General features: G+C 46.6%; 3 protein-coding genes across 7 annotated transcripts in view; all 3 read left to right on the plus strand.

Moving 5' to 3' along the window:
• The window catches only part of LOC147628144 (ranBP2-type zinc finger protein At1g67325-like), a 57,139-nt gene that overhangs the window by 13,227 nt on the left and 24,271 nt on the right, over nucleotides 1-19,641 (plus strand). For all 5 annotated transcript variants that reach the window (XM_086813179.1, XM_086813180.1, XM_086813178.1 and 2 more), the window contains 7 exons: nucleotides 16,642-16,687; nucleotides 16,801-16,919; nucleotides 17,037-17,310; nucleotides 17,453-17,550; nucleotides 17,722-17,785; nucleotides 17,865-17,980; nucleotides 18,124-18,157. In XM_086813179.1, the coding sequence (XP_086669305.1) occupies nucleotides 16,642-16,687; nucleotides 16,801-16,919; nucleotides 17,037-17,310; nucleotides 17,453-17,550; nucleotides 17,722-17,785; nucleotides 17,865-17,980; nucleotides 18,124-18,157 (751 nt within the window). The remainder of the gene's footprint in view (nucleotides 1-16,641; nucleotides 16,688-16,800; nucleotides 16,920-17,036; nucleotides 17,311-17,452; nucleotides 17,551-17,721; nucleotides 17,786-17,864; nucleotides 17,981-18,123; nucleotides 18,158-19,641) is intronic.
• On the plus strand, nucleotides 11,813-12,885 carry LOC147628145 (uncharacterized). Its single transcript, XM_086813184.1, has one exon. The coding sequence runs from the start codon at nucleotides 12,514-12,516 to the stop codon at nucleotides 12,883-12,885; it is 372 nt and encodes a 123-aa protein (XP_086669310.1). The 5' UTR covers nucleotides 11,813-12,513.
• LOC147628146 (uncharacterized) lies at nucleotides 12,778-15,380 on the plus strand. Its single transcript, XM_086813177.1, has 4 exons — nucleotides 12,778-13,994; nucleotides 14,109-14,454; nucleotides 14,561-14,722; nucleotides 14,846-15,380. The coding sequence occupies exons 1-4, from the start codon at nucleotides 12,916-12,918 to the stop codon at nucleotides 15,296-15,298; spliced, it is 2,040 nt and encodes a 679-aa protein (XP_086669303.1). The 5' UTR covers nucleotides 12,778-12,915; the 3' UTR covers nucleotides 15,299-15,380.

Raw genomic sequence — 19,641 nt, forward strand, 5'->3', positions numbered from 1 at the left:
CCAAATGGAAACACGTTAACTGTGTAGCCAAAAACAAAACCATGCATCATTCTACATATGTCAAACATATGCATGACACATATATGCATTCGCAAACAATATGCTCCTCAAGATGCTCTACCTACTCTAAAGTAACAGTCTAAGGGCTGCTCGCAAGCCTTACGCCCATGGGCATCTCGCAAGACCCACGACTGATGGTACAACATGAGCATATGAAAGCACTCAATGCATCCAAACACTACATCCACTAAGTACTTTCCCACATATGTCTCATGGCCATCCTACAGGAGTCACACCCAGTGGTTCATCCATGAACATAATAAAGCACTTGATGTATCATACCAACATACATGCAGCACACGACACAATCCAGAGTATTTCCCAATGTATTCTCAATGTACCAGGATCCAATGGCACCAGAATACAAAAATACCTCTACCGCAAAAAGTGTAGGCATACATGCACAAACAAAGTTCGATCCATATATCCATGAACCAAACCAACTCTAGGACTGCTCGCAAGACTTATGCCCTCCATAGAGTTATCCATAGTTGCAGTTATAGTTCAAGGTGCGACCGACTTTGAACCATACCCAACCATCATCTCATGTGTCTAGAACACAATATCATAGAAGTCCCATAAGCAGATGTACTGTCAGCCTCCAGTACCTTCGGGTAAATACAAAGATGTCACCAAGCGACTCCTAGATGACAACTGAGCCTGTCTGTAACAAGGGTGCGGAGGTGCTACCCCCCTCTTGAGCATCAAGCAATGCTCCAGACCTATGCTCTGCTGAACCTGAATGAGCCGTAACAAGAGTCGACTCCAACTCAAAGGCATCAAGATAAAGCTGCAAATCCTGAGGTGAATCTGCTAAGTCACCCTCCTCCATCCACTTCGCATCCATCAGCGAACCTCCTCCATCCACTTCGCATCCATCAATGAACAGCTCTTGAACTGCACAGGATAGCGACGGGAAACTTTACCCTGTAGTATGTACCTTTCTTTCCTTATGTGCCAGTATCTGCTCGGGAATAAGAACCTCGTCAAGTTCCTCCGCTTCCGTCTGAGCCTCATCTGATACATCCTCAGGCACCCAAAACCTGCTTGCACTCCACCCAAGTGGTAAGCACAAGTCCTCGATGAAGCATAGTAGATCACCACTGCTGAACATAGAAAGAAACTGTCTTCCGAACCCATGAAGCCTCTATGAAGATACGGCTGGTGACAAACTGTCGAAAGCCATAGCCTTCAACCCATGTTTTGCACCATAACACTTCAACTGCTTCTTGTTCCTGGCCGACTACTTCTTGTTCTTGGTGTCTTTTCTCCTGAGCTTCATCTTCAGCTCTTGCTCTTCACCTCATATAGGCAAAGACACACAACCCTGCATTGTCTCCTGCACTTCCTATTCACTTTCCTCATGTTGAAGCTTTTGATGTGACAACCACGGGCTTGCCTCCTTGAGAAAGTCGACGATGTGTCCCGGCAACGGAACCTTGAAACCGGCATGACGGGCGGTGAAACAAACACTTGCACATAAAACACTTCAACGCCATTGAGGACCTAGAAAAGGAAAACAAACAGGGGGAGCTAGAGTGCTCCTGCAAACAGTACACCGACACCGATTGGCCTCAAAACGCAGTGGCGCCCCTTGCGGTATTTCTTTAATTGATTATAAGAGCTTTGATTACAATAAGGCTGGAAACTCAGCCGTCACAGTAGAACCCCTGAAGCCTGCAAAGAACCTGCATCATGGCTTCTTGTCCACTCGGCATCCACAAATTAGTCCAGCCATTGTTCACATCGAAAGACACTCTCACATTGAGTCTGCATACAGAAGCTTTCTCCCATGATCAGGGCTGCCACAACCATCCATAGCCTCTCACACTATGAACAACATCACACCCTGACACATCCAGTGCTTCTGCATCACAACACAGACTCCCAAACTCTCTCTCAAAAGAGAACTCGTATCACAGCACAGCATACCATACAATCGACACACCTGTACCAACCCTCTCTACCTTCCAAGGGTACTATCCATCTCTGTCATGGATTCCTTGTCCCCTGCCCAATCGGTAGCAAGGCTGTACCAAACATGTGTCCATTCCTGTACCTTCTGCCTGCATGTGACCTATCTCTTGGAGAAACCCAAAAACATGTTTCCTCGAGAAACCTACGACGTGTTTCCACATGAAACCCTTAGGCTTGTTTCCCTTTGAAACTTCTGTCCTGTTTCCATACAGAACCATTCATGGCACCATTCAACAACAGTGCCAACAACAGCATACATCTAGTTACCTGTTCCCTCATGAAACATCTGGCAACATAGAGATGCCCATAACTGTAGGTTCCTTTGTTCCTTTCTAGCAGGAAGAAAACAATCTGCTCCATGAGCACGCAGCCATGTGAGCTTGCATCATTCCCATGCCAAGAAACATAACCAAGTGACCTGTACTTGCAGCCAGAAACCCAAGTACATAGCTGAATTTGCAGCCAAACAAAAACAGCCCATAAACAGTCCTCAAACTGATCTCAAAACAGTCCCGAGCATTGCTCATGTTCATAGCCACATGAACTGCCACGAAACAGTCCATAAACCCTTTCCAAAACAGTCCCGAACCCAAAGCAAAGAGAAGCTGAAAGTTCCATGAGTTGAACGCCATCGACATGATGTCTATGTTCATGAAAAACCAGCCCCTCCTTTCTACAAAAGCACGCCGTCCTCCAAAAAGCGTGCAGCTACCTCTTGTATTAGCTTTCGTACAGCAGCAGCCTGCACCAGCTGCACCTATTCGTACATGTGTGCATGCAGTCGTACAGCTGTACCTGCAGTCGTACACCTGCCTGCGCCGCCTGAATCTGTAACTGCAGCCACCTGACCTGCAGCTTCCGTACACTGTACATGCAGTATCCGTACACTGTACCTGCAGCAGCCGTACAGATATGCACGAGCTCTTCTGTGCGCAGCCAACAATCAGCAGCCAACATATATGCAGTCGACTTCTCCTCCCTTCCACGCATGAGAACTAGCACGCTTCCCAAAAAGCTAGAGAGAGAGAGTCGTGGACCTCCAAAAGTGGAATAGCCTCTAAAAATTACCCTAGGGGCCTCCCAAGGTTTTGAAACCTTTATATTATTAATTTTTGGCCACCAAAGGTTATAAAACCTTTTTAAATTAAAGTATCTTTGCCCCCTTCACACTTGGGGTTGTCCACACATGGGTTTACTTTTTGACTCCAACCTGATGCCATTCACAGTGTCCACCATGTCCCCGTGCACACCTGCATACTGTCCAGAGAAAAACACAGGGTTGTGACATTATGGTGGTTGCTGAGCCAAAATATTAAATGATTCACATTTGGGTGCCCGGACAAATGAGAATGATGTGTGGACACTTCAGATGTGAAGGGGGACAAAAACATTAATGTTTTTAATGTTTTATTGAAGGTTGCCCCTAGGCCGTAGTGGCCCGTAGGGAACTTTAATTATTATTAAAGTTGGGGCCCTAGGATAAGTTTGGAGAGGGGGCAACTCCACTTTTGGGAGTTGCATGCCTCTCTCACTTCACTCTCTCTCTTGCTTTTGGGAGGCGTGTAACATACGTGCATGTTGCAAGCGTGGAGAGCAGAAGGAAGCAAGTCGACTGGTTTGGCTGCTGATTTCCGTGCAAAACAGGCCGTACAATCCAGCCGTACAGCTCTGTACGGACAGGCTGCTGCAGGTACATCTACTGGTATAGGCTGCGCACAGGCACAGAGTTGTTGCTGCAGGTACATCTACTGGTATAGGCTGCGCACAGGCACAGAGTTGTTGCTGCAGGTACATCTACTGGTACAGGCTGCGCACAGGTACAGAACTGCTGCTGCAGGTTCTGGTGCCTGCAGGTACAATTGTACGGACAATTGTACGGACAGAGCAGGAGCTGGCGGCGTTGGACAGTGCAGGTACTGGCGGCGGTGGACAGAACTGGTACAGGTGGCGCTGACTGGCTGAGCAGGTACAGTCGGGTATAGAGACTGGTTTCAGGCAGCGCAGGCAGGTACAGTGTCACGTGGACTGCTGGTACAGACTGTACGGACAGGAACAGTTCTGATTTTCTGGTCTGTACAGACAGGTACAGCACTCCCAGTTTTGCAGGCAGAGCTCTTCCAGAGCTTGGTTGGTGCGATAGTCAAGTGGTTGCAGGGGAAACAGTACAGACAGTCGTTGTCAAGTGCAGACTGGTACGAATTGCTCCACGGGTGCAGATCCACGAGCTGATTTTGGTAAGCTCTGAATTTGTTCATCTACCTTTCTTTCCATTAGCTTATGTCTGCTGCAGATTTGTGCTATCTGGCCCCTTGTGAGAGGAGGGGTATGGCAGATTGAAAAGGGTGGAAACAGAGATTGGGACAGTGAATGTATGTTTGTGCTGAGTTGTTGAATCATGTGCATGAGATATGCCAGATGTATGCTCAAGGCTGTCCTGCTAAATGGTCTTGGTTGATCAGAGGGGAGCACAGAGTGTTGCTTTGAGACACAGATCTGTGTGTGAATCCTCTGTGCTAAGAGGTATTGTGGGCTGCCAGATTGGACATACAGGTGTATTCTCTTGGCTGGTTTTGTTGTACTCAGCCTTACATATTTCTGAAATTGAATAAAGAAATACCGCAAGGGGCGCCAAGCTTTGGGGCCAACAGGTGTCGTTCTATTTTCAGATTTGGGGCACTCTAGCTCCAATCCAATTTGTTTTCTTATCTAGACTACAAGTGGAAGGGTGACTGCTAGTCTACCGCACTTTGGTTTCTACCAGAGGCCGGTTTCAGGAGTCATTTCCGTTGTTAAATTCTTAGACTCTTCTCATAGTCTCGCTAGAAGTCTTCTGCTTTGTGCCTTCAAACTTTTGATTTCACTATTTTGTATAGTAAATCTATTATTACCTTAGGGGATTCCTTATTTAAACAAACCATTGTTATTCTTATGGGTACTAATGGTGCCATTTTTCTTGCCAACTTTTATCTTTTTACATATGAAATTTGATTTTATGGAACGCCTAGTTTCCATTGATACGTGTCCTATCTTCCTTCACAAACTTACTTTGTCAAGTGACATTTTGTTAATGACCTTTTTGTTCCCAATATTCTTGATTTCAAGACTTTTTGTATTTAAACCGTACCTCTGTAGGTGGAGGAATTTATCTCAGAGTTTTGTGAATTTAATTGCACTGCAATGACCATTGTTCTTTTTTGGACCTCAAGATATCTCAATCTTGTGTTGGTATAGATGTAGATATATATGATAAAGGTTTACAACTTGAGTATTCCAACTTAAATATCATAAGAATGCCTTACTTCACTTCTAACATTTCTAAAATAACTAAATATGGTGTTGTCTCTTCTTAGTTATTTAGATTCTCTCGTATTTGTTCAAACAAATTTACTTTTATTACTCAAGTTTGCCAACTCATCAATTCGCTTGAGGATTATTGCTTAAAAAAGGTTTTAAGCAAAGCTTGTTGTTTTTTGAATCGAAGTAGATTTATGCGTTTGGAATGTTTAAGATTATAAGTAATAAGTTTCACAAAAATAGGGAGCTTAAAAGTCCATTTTCTGTTTAGGTCATTTTTTCTCCTAGTTGTTATTTATCATTGCTTCTAGTCTTGCTTAATCATTGCTTTAATAGGGAAGTGATTTGTTTTTGCTAGTCTAGTTGTAAGTGCTAGCCTTCATCATGGCTGAATCTACCCTTCACCTCTAGAGAAGTGATAGAAACTTAGCTCGTTGGTGTATGTATAAAAATTGTGTCCTCTTGGTTAGGACGAATTTTTTAAATATGTAAACCTACATTGCTCTTGGGCGCTGATGACGTGAGTAGGGTTGCAGTAGCACCTAGTCCATGCTATGCAGGATGAAGTTGATGATCTTATACTTTACCTCAAAGGCTATCTCATAAGGTGGGGGGGGGGGTGCGGAAGGGGACAACCACACAGGTGGTCTGTAAAGCCAAATGGGGTCACCTCCTCTATCTGTGAGGAAAGGGCTAGGTCTCCAAAGCTTCAAGAAAGGTTCCCGCCACTTCCGCATGTGGTTAGAACCTCATTGTAACTTCCCCCACTGATTGCGGAGGGTGTGAATGATATCAAGCCATATGCTCCTGATGGTCTCAGCCGACGGAGTGTGGGTACCCTCGATGGCCTCGATGCATCTAGCATGCCAAATGTGCTAGGCTGCTATGCTACTGCAAATCTCCCATCTCTGGCATGAGCTAGCCGCCAGTCACCTGTTGGTGGGGCTGTGACTGGTACTGTTGCGATCCGATGGTGAGGACTTGAAGGGGTAGTCCTCCCCCATCCTCCTCATCAGCCTTGACCACTCGAGCCTCTGTGGCCCAAGCGACAGTGCCCCAAGTGATGATCCGGGTTGATTCCCTATCCATAGTGAAGATGCAGAGAATCCGTTGCCAAATCTACTGGGCCTCCGGGAAATCCCGGAGGCAATGGCGCTGAGACTCCCGAGGGTGTTCGCATTGGAGACAGGTTGCTGACCAGTCTCCAATTGCCAGCCAAGTATTGACTACCAAACTCTTGTGTGCCGTCAGCCAAAGAAAGAGAGAGATCTTTCTAGGCTGTAAGCTATCCCATAGCCTCTTCTAGAAATCTGAAAGGAAGCGCTGTGATAGGCCCTGAGACTGCCAATGTGTTGCTATTGCCGGTGTGCCATCTATCTCAGGCGTTTGGATTTGCAAAGAAGAGGGCATTCAGAGTCTCCTGTCGATCCGCAGGATCATGCCAAGTCCACTCTCCCGAGTCCCACTGCAGGCGCGTGAGAGGCCGACACTCCCAAATCCAAAGCTGCCATAGTCTCTCTTTGGCCAACTTGGCCGGTGCTAGATCTATGTGCCATTCCCGTGCTCGAAAACTAATCACCCTCACCCTCTGCAAGGTGCAGCCTTTGAAATCCTCCATGGAAAGCTCTGATCTATTTAGTCTGCCCTCGGATCCAATAGAAAAAGTGACCAAACCACTGTCCTCATTTGCTCCGTGGATCGCCAAGAGAATGTCGTGTCTGGTAAACACGCCTAGCCATACAGGGGGGGTCAGGTTTGGAATAGGAGTCAGCTACTCCTGAGGGATAGCTGAGTCAATGTTGATACTTAGCCTATCTCTACCCTGGATCTGTGTCGGGCCTCTCTCCTACTCCTCTGGGGGGTAGTTGCCTGTGTGCAATCCAATCTCCAAGGGACCTAGCTGGTCCCATGCTCAAGGTGCCCCAGGATACATGCTGTCGGGGGCCCCTAACATGTGGCCACCAGGTAAACGGATTAGGGGGTTCTAGACCAAAGGCTGCCGAAGCCGCTCCTCTGAGGCAACTGGAACAACCTGTTTGAGGGCTGGCTTGAGATGATCCCAAGGACAAAGTAAATTGGCTGCAAATTTGTCCTCGAAAGTTGAGCTGAAGCCAATGGCTCGCAGCTCTGTGAAGATCCATATGGTACTTTGCGACCATGGGCCCCCAAGGCTCGGGAGTGTGGGTTGAAATCTGGGCCAGTAAGAAATCCTTCTAGGGCTCACCACCGGGAAGGAGTCCTTTGACAATCAACTTGCTTAGTAGGGCACGACTCTGGATAGCAGGATTGATGAGGCCAAGGCCCCCTTTGCTACATGGCTGAATGATCACTCTCCATGCCACCTTGGCCTTGGCTGGCCTCCCATCACTTCCGGCCCATAAGAAGTTCCGGATCAATCGCTGTACGTAGCCAATTAATGCTCGAGAAAAGGCCGAGCACGAAGTGATGTACCACATGGCAGCTAGAAGCACTTGGTTCGCCACCACCACTCTGCATGCTAGGGAGAGCCTCACCAAGCTCCAATATAGAAGCTTCTTCAGAATACTCAGAAGAAGCGGAGCAAGCTGCTGCTCGGGTGAGATAGCAATACCCACCTGGCAGCCGAGATAGCGAACTAGAGTGCCCCTCGGGATCCATTGGAAAGCCTCAACTGGTCACCAAGTTGGGGTGGGTACTGAACTTACCCAAAAACCACACGACTATTGGAGAATGCACAGGCGGAAGCATAAACTGAACAAGAGAGGGAGTAGAGAGAGCTTGTGGACAAGATCACCTTTAATAATAGCAATAAGCTTTACAGCCACTGCAAGATAGTGTTGAACTCGTGCAAGGGAATGAACTGTTAAAGTGAGACATGGGAGGCCTCCTTATATAGTGCATATGTGACCTGGTTGATTGCTCCTAGAACAGGCCGACTGGTCCACGACCTACTACACAAGAAGAATTACATAAAATACCCAGAAATAGGGTTTGCCCAAATACACCGAGATGCACCAAATTCTAACACCCTCTATGCAGCTCATAGTGTGTAAGAGTCTAAAGAAGATAAGCTGATAAAGATGCAACCATGGACCCTCCAGCACCGCGAATACTAGAATCACCTTGGAGAGAGCACTCGCCAACTTGTTTCCTCCAAACAAAATGCCACCACGAACAGCAAGGAACTTTGCTTGGCTACGAATTCCCACACAAGTGTGTAGTGAACTCCAAGAATAGATGATGAGTTGCTGGACACACCCTACCCATAATCCCCAACAATGGACGGAAAACACATCATGTACCAGAAGCCTCGAACAATGAACTTGAAACAGATCCTGTTCATAATCTCTGCTATACCAAAGATAACCATGTCTTGTCAGATGTCTAATGCTTGGAACTCTGAATCATGGTTCCCATGCACTAGTAAGTGGAGCAGCAATCAGCTGCCTCTCCCGCCCACAAGCCTCCTCCGGCTGAAAGCACATGTGGGAAACTACATGTATACTAGAGAAGTACACCATTTGGGTCCTCTTGAGCCGGAAGTGCCTTGGGAGTCCTAGAGGTGGTACTAGAATCTGTATCACTGTCGTGTGTCATGTCTTTGCCCTTTCTTTGAGATGACGACTTGCCCTTGGTCTTGTCCTTCTTCTTGGACAAATAATCCTTGGATAGATGTACTCGCTTCTCGCAAGAGAAGCAGCGACTCTGACCTTGCTTTTGAACTGTGGAAAGTGCCTGGTCTGAACTGTTGAGACACCTTCAACTTACCCTATGAAACGAGGACGGACTCTTTCTCCAAGAGTAGGGAGCTAAGATCATCAAAATCCAACTGAGTGGATGTGACCTGGCACCGCAAAGATCGAGAAATCACATCATAGTCCGGGGGAAGCTTGGTGGGGATAAGTGGAGCCAGCTGAGCAGAGGACAAAGCAGCACCCACTGCTCATGGATAACCTTGGCCTTCACGAGAAATAATTGCATGGAACTGCCTACAGGAAATAACAAACCGTGGAGTTGCCCTTAAGGTAATTGCCCTCATCGACGAATCTCGAGCAAAGAGATCCTCCAATTTAGACCATCCTTGATGAGCACTGGTGAGAGTTTGCATGGCCGGTGAGACCTCCTTTGTGATGGTCCGCACAAGCATTGAATGTACCTTCGAATCTCGATTCTCCCAGTCTTGTAATTCTGCAACGAATTCATCCTCTTGATCCTGAGTCCACCTCCTAGAGTTCTGAGGATGCTCGGGCTTCCTCTTAGTGCCCACAATATCCCACAAATCCTTGTGGATGAACCAGATCCGCATTTGAAGCTTCCAATGGGCATAGTTGGGTCCTTTCAACTTGCCATCCTTGTTCGTACAGGGGGGAGCCGTATCCACAACAACAAAGAACACAAATCTCAGCTCTCCAAGACTCCTCTCAAGTGCTTTCGAACGAAGCGAGGCTCCAGAACCAATCAGCCCCCTCTCAAACCTGAGAGAGACAGAGGCTGGACAGCAGCAAAACAATCCAAGAAACCATCGGGAACCTCCTACCGGAAGGGTAGGGACTCGTGGAGGAAGAAGGAGATGTAGTGCGACTTGTTTGGCAACTCCATATGCAAGAAACACACCACAACTGATGCTGAAGCAGAAGACACAGCCACAACTCCAAGAACCTGCTTGTGTAGGACAAAACGCAGCCTGTAAGGCTGGCCGACAGCAAGGAGAGGACTGGCTGGACCATAAAACTTCACAGCTTGCCTCTGTAGAAGAAAAGGCAGCCAAGAAGGCTGGCCGATAGCAAACAGAAGGCTGGCCGGACCAGAAAACGCAGCAAAATGGTGAAGCGCAGCCACTGTTTTCACTGATCATTAGCCGGGAGAAGCTATGGAAGAAAACGCAAGGCACAATTGAAGACGGTGAGCAGTTTGCAGAAGGATGGAGCAGCCGGAACCTAAGCTAATGATACCATGTTGGAGAATGCACAGGCAGAAGCATAAACTAAACAAGAGAGAGAGTAGAGAGAGCTTGTGGACAAGATCACCTTTTATAATAGCAAGAAGCTTTACAATGGCAATTAGCGAGCAAGATATTGTTGAACTTGTGCACGGGAATGAACTGTTAAAGTGAGATATGGGAGGCCTCCTTATATAGTACATATGTGACCATTGACCTGGCCGACTACTCCTAGAATAGGCAGACTAGTCCACAACCTACTACATAGGAAGAATTACATAATACCCAAAAATAGGGTTTGCCCAAATACAATGAGATGTACCAAATTCTAACGACGACTTGTGCCAGTTGATTTGCGCTCTTCATGCGCGGCAGAAAATCTCAATCGCCTCCGCGAATCTCTGGAGATTTCCAACATCTCCAGCAAGGAAAGTTGCTTTGTCGTCTGCAAACTCTCAATCCGGGAAGACGCAATCCCTTCAACCTGGTCTCCTGGGTGGAGAGGAAATGACTCATGGCCTCGACGATGAATAGGAAGAGGTACGGTGCCAGAGCACAACCCTGTCTAATCGAGCGCGGGAAAGGGGAAATCTGTCGCCACCACGGGCTCCTTGAATGAGAACCTAGGTGTGTGAAGCTGAGTAAAGTCCCGAGACTCCACGAATCCACTCCATGGTGAATCCCATCCGGCTCATTGTGCCCTCCAGAAAGCTCCAATCCACCCTGTCATAAGCTTTCTCAAAGTCTAGGAGTAGCACAATGAGGTCCTGCTGTCGCATGCTAGCCGAAGCTATCACCTCCCAAAAAGTGAAGATGTTGTCCAAAATGCTTTGATCCTGAACAAAGCTAGTCTGAGTGTCGTGGATGAAGTGTGGAAGAAAGGACTGAAGTCTCCTGCTGATGGCCTTGGCCAAGATCTTATAGGCTTTCCCTAGAAGGGTGATGGGTCTCCACTGCCAGATATCCAATCTGTCACCACCCTCCATGGGAATCAAATGAATCAAGCCCTCTGAGAGCGTCTCTGGCATAGCACCTGTGATCATAATCTCATTGAAGGCAGCACGAAGGCCACCTTCCGTGAGGTCCCAATGGTGAAGAAAGAAAGAGACTGGAAGCCCGCCGTCTACAACCGGGCACTTGCCCCTGGGAAGTGCCGTCAGTGCCTTTGCCAACTCCTTAGTAGTAAAAGGTGTCAATAAGAATGATTGGAGAGAAGGGGGAACCGCCTCCCTCGTATGCCGCCAGACCCTCTCGCGTGCGCCTGCCACCTGTGGAGATACTGGGGCACCTGTGAGGAGAGATCGAAAAAAGTCCGTGGCGATGGCTCTCACCTGGGGGGGGGATCTGAAACATTAGCTCCATCCTGACCACGCAACCTGCGAATATTGTCTCTCCTCCTATGGGGGCTGGCTATCTCAAAGAAATCCCCTGTGACTCTGTTGCTGGCCTGAGTCTAGAAAGAGGCCGTGGCGTGATACCTATACTCCAGCCTCCTCTCCTCTATGGATCTGATCTCCGTGCGAGCGACAGCAAGCTGACTCTTGATCCAATGGCTATCAGGGGCAAGGTTGGATCAAAACGTACGTACGGATGCATTCCGTACCGTACATCCGTACAGTACGGAGATCCGTACGTACGGATCGATCCGTACGTGTGGAATTTTTTTTTGGGTGGGGTTTTCGTTGATCGCCTGCGATAGGCTTTTTGTTTGGGGTTTCGCATTCTTTTGGGTTTCGCCGATCCGTACTGCCGCCAGCCGACGACAGCACCTGGACTCGTCGCTTCGTACAGTCGCCAGCGCTCGAGCCTCGCACACCTTCCGGTACAGTCTCTCTCTCTCTCTCTCTCTCTCCCCGTCCGAGTCTCCAGGCCTTCCGTTTGCTTCACCTTCCGGTACAGTCTCTCTCTCTCTCCCCAGGCCTTCCCATTTGCTTCTATGTTCTTCTGCTCTCGCCCCCCTTTGTTGCTCAGCCATGTTCTGTGGTGCTGTATCCACCGTGTTCTTCTGCGAATCTGCTGTCGGGGCCCTTTTCCCACCCACCCTTGCTCAGGCCCCCAAGGCAGCAACATAACTCTCTCTCTCTCTCAGAACCTTAGGCCACCATCTGTGGACCATGCACTTAGCTCTCAATCTCTCTCTCCCTCTCCCTCTCACTCTCACTCTCACTCTTACCTGAGCTGCCCACTAAATATTATGCATTGCACGATTGCTGAATCCTGATTGAAATTGTGTGGCATTGTGCATTGAATTTGTCAGAGCAATCATGCCGAAGCGAGAGAACCCATACTGGAAGGAGCACACAAACGTCATTCGCATCGTGACTACTCCAGGGCAGGCAGGTAGTGGCACTCGACAATGGCAGTGCAAGTACTACAATTTCACCCTCACGAGTACAATTACTCGTGTCATCAAGCACCTCACAGGCATTGGCACCACCAACAATTGTGCAGGGTGCAAGAGAGTGCCACAAGCATTGAGAGATCAGTTGATTGCTGAAAATTTCCCTGCAATGGGGGCAGCTGGAAGAGGAAGAGGCACACAAGAGACACAGGATGCACTTCATGATGCTCTTCTTGGGGACTTGGCTGGTCCATCCACGCAGGTTGATGAATCTCAGCCTGCCTCTTCTGAGTAGGCATCGTGTGCGAGAAAGAGGCCTTCTGTCATGCAAGATGAGAATGAGGGTGATACATATACGGAAAGGCAAACCACCTTGCCTTCTCGTGTGCATGCACAGTCTTGGGTCAAAGAAAGGCAAAAGGTGGCTGAGATGGAGATTGCTCGCACTCTCATAGAGTGCAATATCTCCTTCAATGTTTTGAGGACTGACCAATGGAAGAGGATGGTCAGAGCTATAGCCCAGGTTGGACACACGGAGTCATGGTCAGGGCTTGAGTACAAAAAGATGCGCACCACGATGCTTGATGAGCAAAAGGCCTTGATAGACAAGGCATTGGTGCCAGTGAAAGCAGGTTGGCAACAATTTGGTTGCACTATCATTTCAGATGGCTGGAGTGACACACGGCGACGACACATCATCAATATTCTTGTCTCTTCATGTCTTGGTACGTATTTCTTACGCGCTGTGGATGCTGGGAAGGCAGGCGAACGCATCACTGCTGAGAGTATCTATCAGCACATTCGCCAGGCAATTGTTGAAGTTGGTCCAGAGAATGTGGTGCAGGTTGTAACAGACAATGCTGCTAATTGCAAGGCAATGGGAGACATGGTGGAGGCGGAGTTTCCTCGCATTGTGTGGACTCCCTGTGCAGCCCATTGCCTTGATTTACTTATGGAGGACATAGGCAAGCTGAGTTGGGTGCAACCCACAGTTTCTGATGCCACGAAGATCACTACATTCTTCAGAAAGAAGCAGCAGGCATTGGCTATCTTTAGGAGCCACAGCAACATAGATATGGTGCGGCCATCCAAGACAAGATTTGCCTATATGTATTTGGTGCTACACAGGCTTTTCAAATTGAGAGATCCACTATTACAGACAGTTGTGGATCCAAAGTGGAGAGATATGTATCATTCACAGACAGAGCCCACCAAATACATACAGAGACGGATACTGGATGAGACCCTCTGGACGGATGTGCAAACTCTCTTGGTGGCTTTGCAGCCAGTATTTGTACTTCTGCGAGTCACAGACATGGAGGGCTCCACTTTGGGCTTAGTGTACCACCTCTTCATGCAGATGAAGAGTCATATTGCAGCCTGTACGTCCCTGACACAGAATTGGTAAGTAAAATCTTGATTCTTGATGGCCGATTACAGAATCTTGAATCTTGATTCTTGAGTCTTGAGTCTTGACTTACTAATTGCTCTACTTCTCTGTTTATTTTACTCTTGCAGCCGAGATGATATATTGGCTATTGTGGATTATCGATGGGGGTATATGAGTCGCCCCATTCATGGGATGGCTGCATTCCTCCATCCTTTCTACAAGACGCCACTTCTCTTTCATGATAGGGAGCTGCTCACCTTACGAGATAGATACATTAATAGTATGTATGATGTGGAGCAGCAATTGGAGATTGATGCGGAGCTCTGCAGTTGGGTCAACAACTTGGGACCCTCATTTGCCAGAGTTGTTGCTCTTAGACCAGAGGCCACCAAGCTTCCTCTTACTTGGTGGCAAAACTATGGAAGACAGGGTCTTCCACAGCTTACAGATATAGCTCTGCGAGTGCTATCTCAGGTATGTATATCATGTATGTACTATGGACTATGAACTAGTCTTGTGAAGCTTATTGGGAATTGCTGAGCTCACATGAATGAAGCACTTTTTTTGAATTGGAGTGCAGGATTGTTCAGCAGGTGCTTGTGAGCGCAACTGGAGCGCTTACTCGCTCATACATACAAAGATACGCAATCGTTTGAGCACCTCTCAACTAGAGAGACTGGTCTATTGTAGGGCCAACATGAAGCTCGTACGAGCTTATCATGCTTTGGGCACCCCAAAACAGGTGAGTTTATCCTATTCATTCGCTTGTGGGGATTGGCCTCCCATTTACATAGCTTTTATACTATAGTATACAAAAAGTTGAGTCGTTGACACTCCGCATTCTCTTTGGCTTTACGTTGAATAGGTGGATCCAACACGTGTCAAGCTGGTCCCAGATCCTACCACCATTGATGAGGCAGAGCAACGGTTGAGAGATGAGCAGGCCGAGATTCTTTGCCTCCTGCATAGAGAGCTGGAGAGTGTAGACAGGCGGGTGACGAGATCGAGAGCCCGAGCTTATAAAATTCAGCTACATGAGGGACCTGCAGATGCAGAGAGTTCTGGCTGGAGAGGCGCCCGGAGAGGGAAGCTGCCTATTCAGACTCCTCGAGCACGTGCGAATGAGGCCGTTCGCCTCATTCACACTACCCAGCAGGATGATGCAGAGACAGGGACAGGGACAGGGACATCTGAGGCAGCCCACCCACCTGTGCCCATGATGACAGGGCCTGAGTATGATGACGAGGGCAATGTCATCACGGAGGGTTATATGCTTGATTCTCCAGGGTCATCATCCTCATCGGATGATGAGTTTTGATTTGGATTACCATAGTTTTGATTTGGTGTTGTATGGACATGGTACATTTTGTCATTATTCATAGACTCATTTTCAAATTTCATCATTTCTTGATGTGAATTGTGAGTTGTCACGACTCACTTGTGACAATGTGACTTGTCTTAAGTAATAAGTAATAAGTATTAAGTACGATTAACTTATTAAGTATGATTGACGACTTCGTGATTCTAATTTCTCACTTTTGAATTAGTAGGTTTTTGACCTTGTTGTGTCTCTATTTCAAAAGTTTTATATGTCAATGTGGACATGGACTGAAATTTAATGTAAGTGGCTGAAATTTTTGACATTTTATGTATTTTTACCAATAGTACGTATTTTTACGTACCTTAAAATTTTTTTCCGTACCAAACAACGTACAGTACGTACGGATCCGTACAGTACATAACGTTTGGAACCACCTTGATCAGGGGACCTCTCTTGGAGCCGTTGTAAAGAGGCAAGACTACTCCTCAGACTCCTCTCCTGCTCCCGGAAACCCTCCGATCGGCTCTGGGCTTCCTTGTCCTTGTGTTTGGCAGTCCACATTCATTATTCATATCATTGTACAAAGCTCTCCAAAGTAATACAAGCAAATACTCCTGCTTGCAGGGGGCCCTTAAGTGGGTAATTGGGACCCAATCTGGTGTCTACTCTCATCTTCTCTCTCAACTCTTCTCTCTTAAACTAAAGTGGATTGCATAAACTCATTGGTTTAAAAATGATGGTCAACCTATTGCATGCTACATCTTTGCACCTATGTAAGGGGCGTTTAGGCTTCTATCTGGATATCTTAGATTTTATCAGGAGTTATTCAGCAGAGGATGTTAGGCTGGAAAACTTATCTGCAGTCATTGTTGGGTTGGGCACTCGCATCCAACAGTGGCATTGTATTGAGATCTAGGGAAATTCACCTTTTGGGTTAACTTTTTGTACGGAGGAATTCTTTTCATTGTACATAATAGGAGTAGTAGCGTAGGACACTTGTGAATGCTTGTGTGTTGTAGTCTTCTGCTAATATTTCATCTCTGTTCACACTTGCATTGTATTGCACCAATAGTCTCACAGCTGGTTTCAGACCCTATCTTGCTTCAGCCAGATTTGCATGCAGGTGGTTCTAGAGTATACTGTACAGTTGGGCACCAGTGCCAGATCAGCTTTTGATCTAGGGCTAGCCAAATTTTTGCTTTCGTGGCACATTGCATGTGTGTTTTCTGCCTATTAGGGATAGAGCCGTTTGAATTAGGAGTGTGCCAGTAGAGAGAGAGAGAGAGAGAGAGAGAGAGAGAGAGAGAGAGGATTTTAAATTTGAAGATTTGTCCCAACAGATGGACTACAGAGGATCTGGGGGCCAAAAGCGTGCACGTGGAGACAGTAAGTGGACATATTTTCGTATAATGATTTTCTGTTCTTTGGTTTTTGACCTGTGTGGAAATCAAGTGGAAGCACATTGGTTTTTAAGCTCTGCCGTGTTTGAGATCTTTCAGCTCCACAAGGAGAGGGAGATTGGACTTGCCCGAAATGTGGAAATGTGAATTTTTCTTTTAGGACTACATGCAACTTGCGGAAGTGTGGAGCATCCAAACCAGCTCATGCTGCTCCACAGGTACAGTTTGTTCTAGGTTGGGCCAGGCTTCTTTAAGTTTTGTTTTCAAGGCATGGTAAACTTTCCTCACTGATGTACTTTTTTTTTTGGGGGGAAAATCTGCTGCTGGTGGGCTAGAGAGTGGGGCCAGTTTATCCACAAGTTCATGAGCAGATACCAACACCACTCTACATGGGTGGCGGCATGGGTGCGTCACCATCCGTGCCATTGGGATTGGGCCCAAATTATGGGGTGCCCATGGGTATCCCTTCTGCAACAGGTCTACCATATGATTACACCAGCTCTTTGAATATCCCTTCATCTTACAGCTCAATCCCTATGCAATCATCTTACAGCTCAATCCCTATGCAATCATCTTATGCTCCTCCTCCAAGCGCTCTCATGGGTGGAGGTATGTTTGGCCGGCTGTATTTGTGTCTTTATTTTGGACAATTGCATTTGGATACTCCTTTTTAGACAATTTATTGGTACCTAAACTACATTCAAGTACTACTCTTTATTCACTTCAACTCATGTGGTGGGACTCATTGCAGGCATAGGATATGCTGCGGGATCAGGTTTAGGATATGGCACAGCATCAGTAATGGACGGAGCTTATGGAATGAGCTTTGGCATGGCACGAGGGCCAACGGTAGCTATTTGTCCTTTTTAAGTGATCTTTGGCAGAATTCTGAACCATGGGAGGCCTAGATAGGTCCCCATTGACGGCCAGGGAGTAGTGTAACAAGCCTAGGTAGTGTTTGAACCCTTGGTTTGAGTGTCCTAGCTATTTTCCTTAAAAGCTTTTCCTGGGTGTAAACAGCTTCCTGCCGGCCCTGGAACTGGAGTGTATATGGAGGAGAACGGTTCTCGTAAAAGAAGAGGAGGTAATTGGAACTTAAAAGATTTAATGAATTTGAACATGCATGATTTTCTCCTCATAATATCGGCTCAAGCGTTATGTAGGTCAAGATGTCAAATCGGATGGTGATTGGACATGCCCAAAGTGTGGTAATACCAATTACTCGTTCCGAACAGTGTGCAATATAAAAAAATGCAACACTCCTAAGCCTGACGCAACAGTAAGTTGTGATGTAGTGATAATATCTTGGTTGTAACATGGATCAATTTTTCAAGCTTGCAGTATTTGACAATTATATAGCTTTCTTCATGCAAAGGTGGTTGATTATATGTATTTCTTACCATTGATTTATAATTACGTCAGGCTTCCCAGACACAAGGAACACCTTCTATTGCAGGTATTTCTATTAAGTTTTCCTATGGTGATAAATGAAGCAAAATTTTAAATAAAAGTTATACATACTCATGCATGCACACACATACATGCATACATAGATAAATATATACATGCAAGATTGTACGATATATACTTATGTAACACACACACACACACACACATTTTTTTTGGTGAAATCATTGCTTCATTAAGGATTGTATGGTGCATTCACCTTGGTATAGCTACTACTCAGATATCAGAAACAGTGGAAACTGTTGAGAGGAAAGATCTGTGAGGTCAAAAGAATCTCCGAGTGAAAGGTAAATAGACCTCCTAAAAAAGGAAAGCATATGATCTCCTCATTGCAGAAAATTAGCTGATTTCGTGCATGGTAGATCGTCCACAAAGCTGAGTATCTAGTTCAGGAAAGGAAAACCGTATAATCTGGCAGAGGTGAAGAAAGGGGGTCGAACATCTAGAAGAATTTCCCAACAGTCTATCCAGGAGAGCACGAGAAGAGGGGCAACCCCATAACAAATGAATAACTGTCTCTTGATGATGAGAACACCTCTTGCAAGAGGTAGGTGCAATGTTTCTCTTAGCTAAGAAGGTGCCAACTGGGAATGCACCCACAATGCATCTCCACAAGAAAAGTTGTTGTGTAAGTGGCAATTTGGTGTTCCAAACTGTAGTTAAAGCATAGTCACAGGAAACGGCCGTTTCAGCCCCTAGAAACGCTTTTCTCCGTTTCAAGACCCCATCCGTTTCCATGGCCATTTCTTGTTTCCCAAGTGATATTGTCACAGGAAACGACTGTTTCTACCCCTAAAAACTCGTTTTCCCGTTTCCATTCCTTGAATGTTTCCGTTCCCATTTCTCACTTCTGGTGACTATGAGTCAAAGAGGCCTTCCACGAGCGAAGAGGTTTGTTTACATGCCACAACTGATTTGCATGTGTTTGTATCCAAGGTGGAGGGAGCAAAATTTTATAAGCTGTAGCTGCCGTGAGGTGATGAAAGAGAAAGGAGAGTAATCTAGAAGTTGCCTATCCAATTCCGAGTGTCTTAATCTTTCCTAGTCCTCAAGTGGACGCACTGGCTGAAAATCTTGCAATATAGAAATTACTTCATGCCATACATGCGTGTGATGCGTACCCAGATTATATCTTTTGATAGCCTGAGACCACATTGCCTTGATCATCAACAACATCATCAACTAAGCGTACACCAAAGTTGGAGAGGAAGTATGCTTTTCTGGGTTGCAGTGCAGCCAATGAATGCTGATAAGCCCTACTCCAATCACTTACACTCACACTCACACACACTTTCACACTCACTGTATAGACCTACTGGTGCTGTGAGAGTTGTGATGTGTCAACAGAGAAAAATATACAACGGAAAACTTGCACAAACATCCCCCCACCCCACCCCCCCCCCTTTCCCCCTGCGACCCCACCCAAAAGAAAAGATCCTTCCATTAGTTACCGAAATGCAGCCGAAATGGCTA

This window comes from Cibotium barometz, chromosome 19 (genome assembly GCF_041138505.1).
Source record: "Cibotium barometz isolate CiBa-2024 chromosome 19, ASM4113850v1, whole genome shotgun sequence".
Lineage (NCBI taxonomy): Eukaryota > Viridiplantae > Streptophyta > Polypodiopsida > Cyatheales > Cibotiaceae > Cibotium > Cibotium barometz.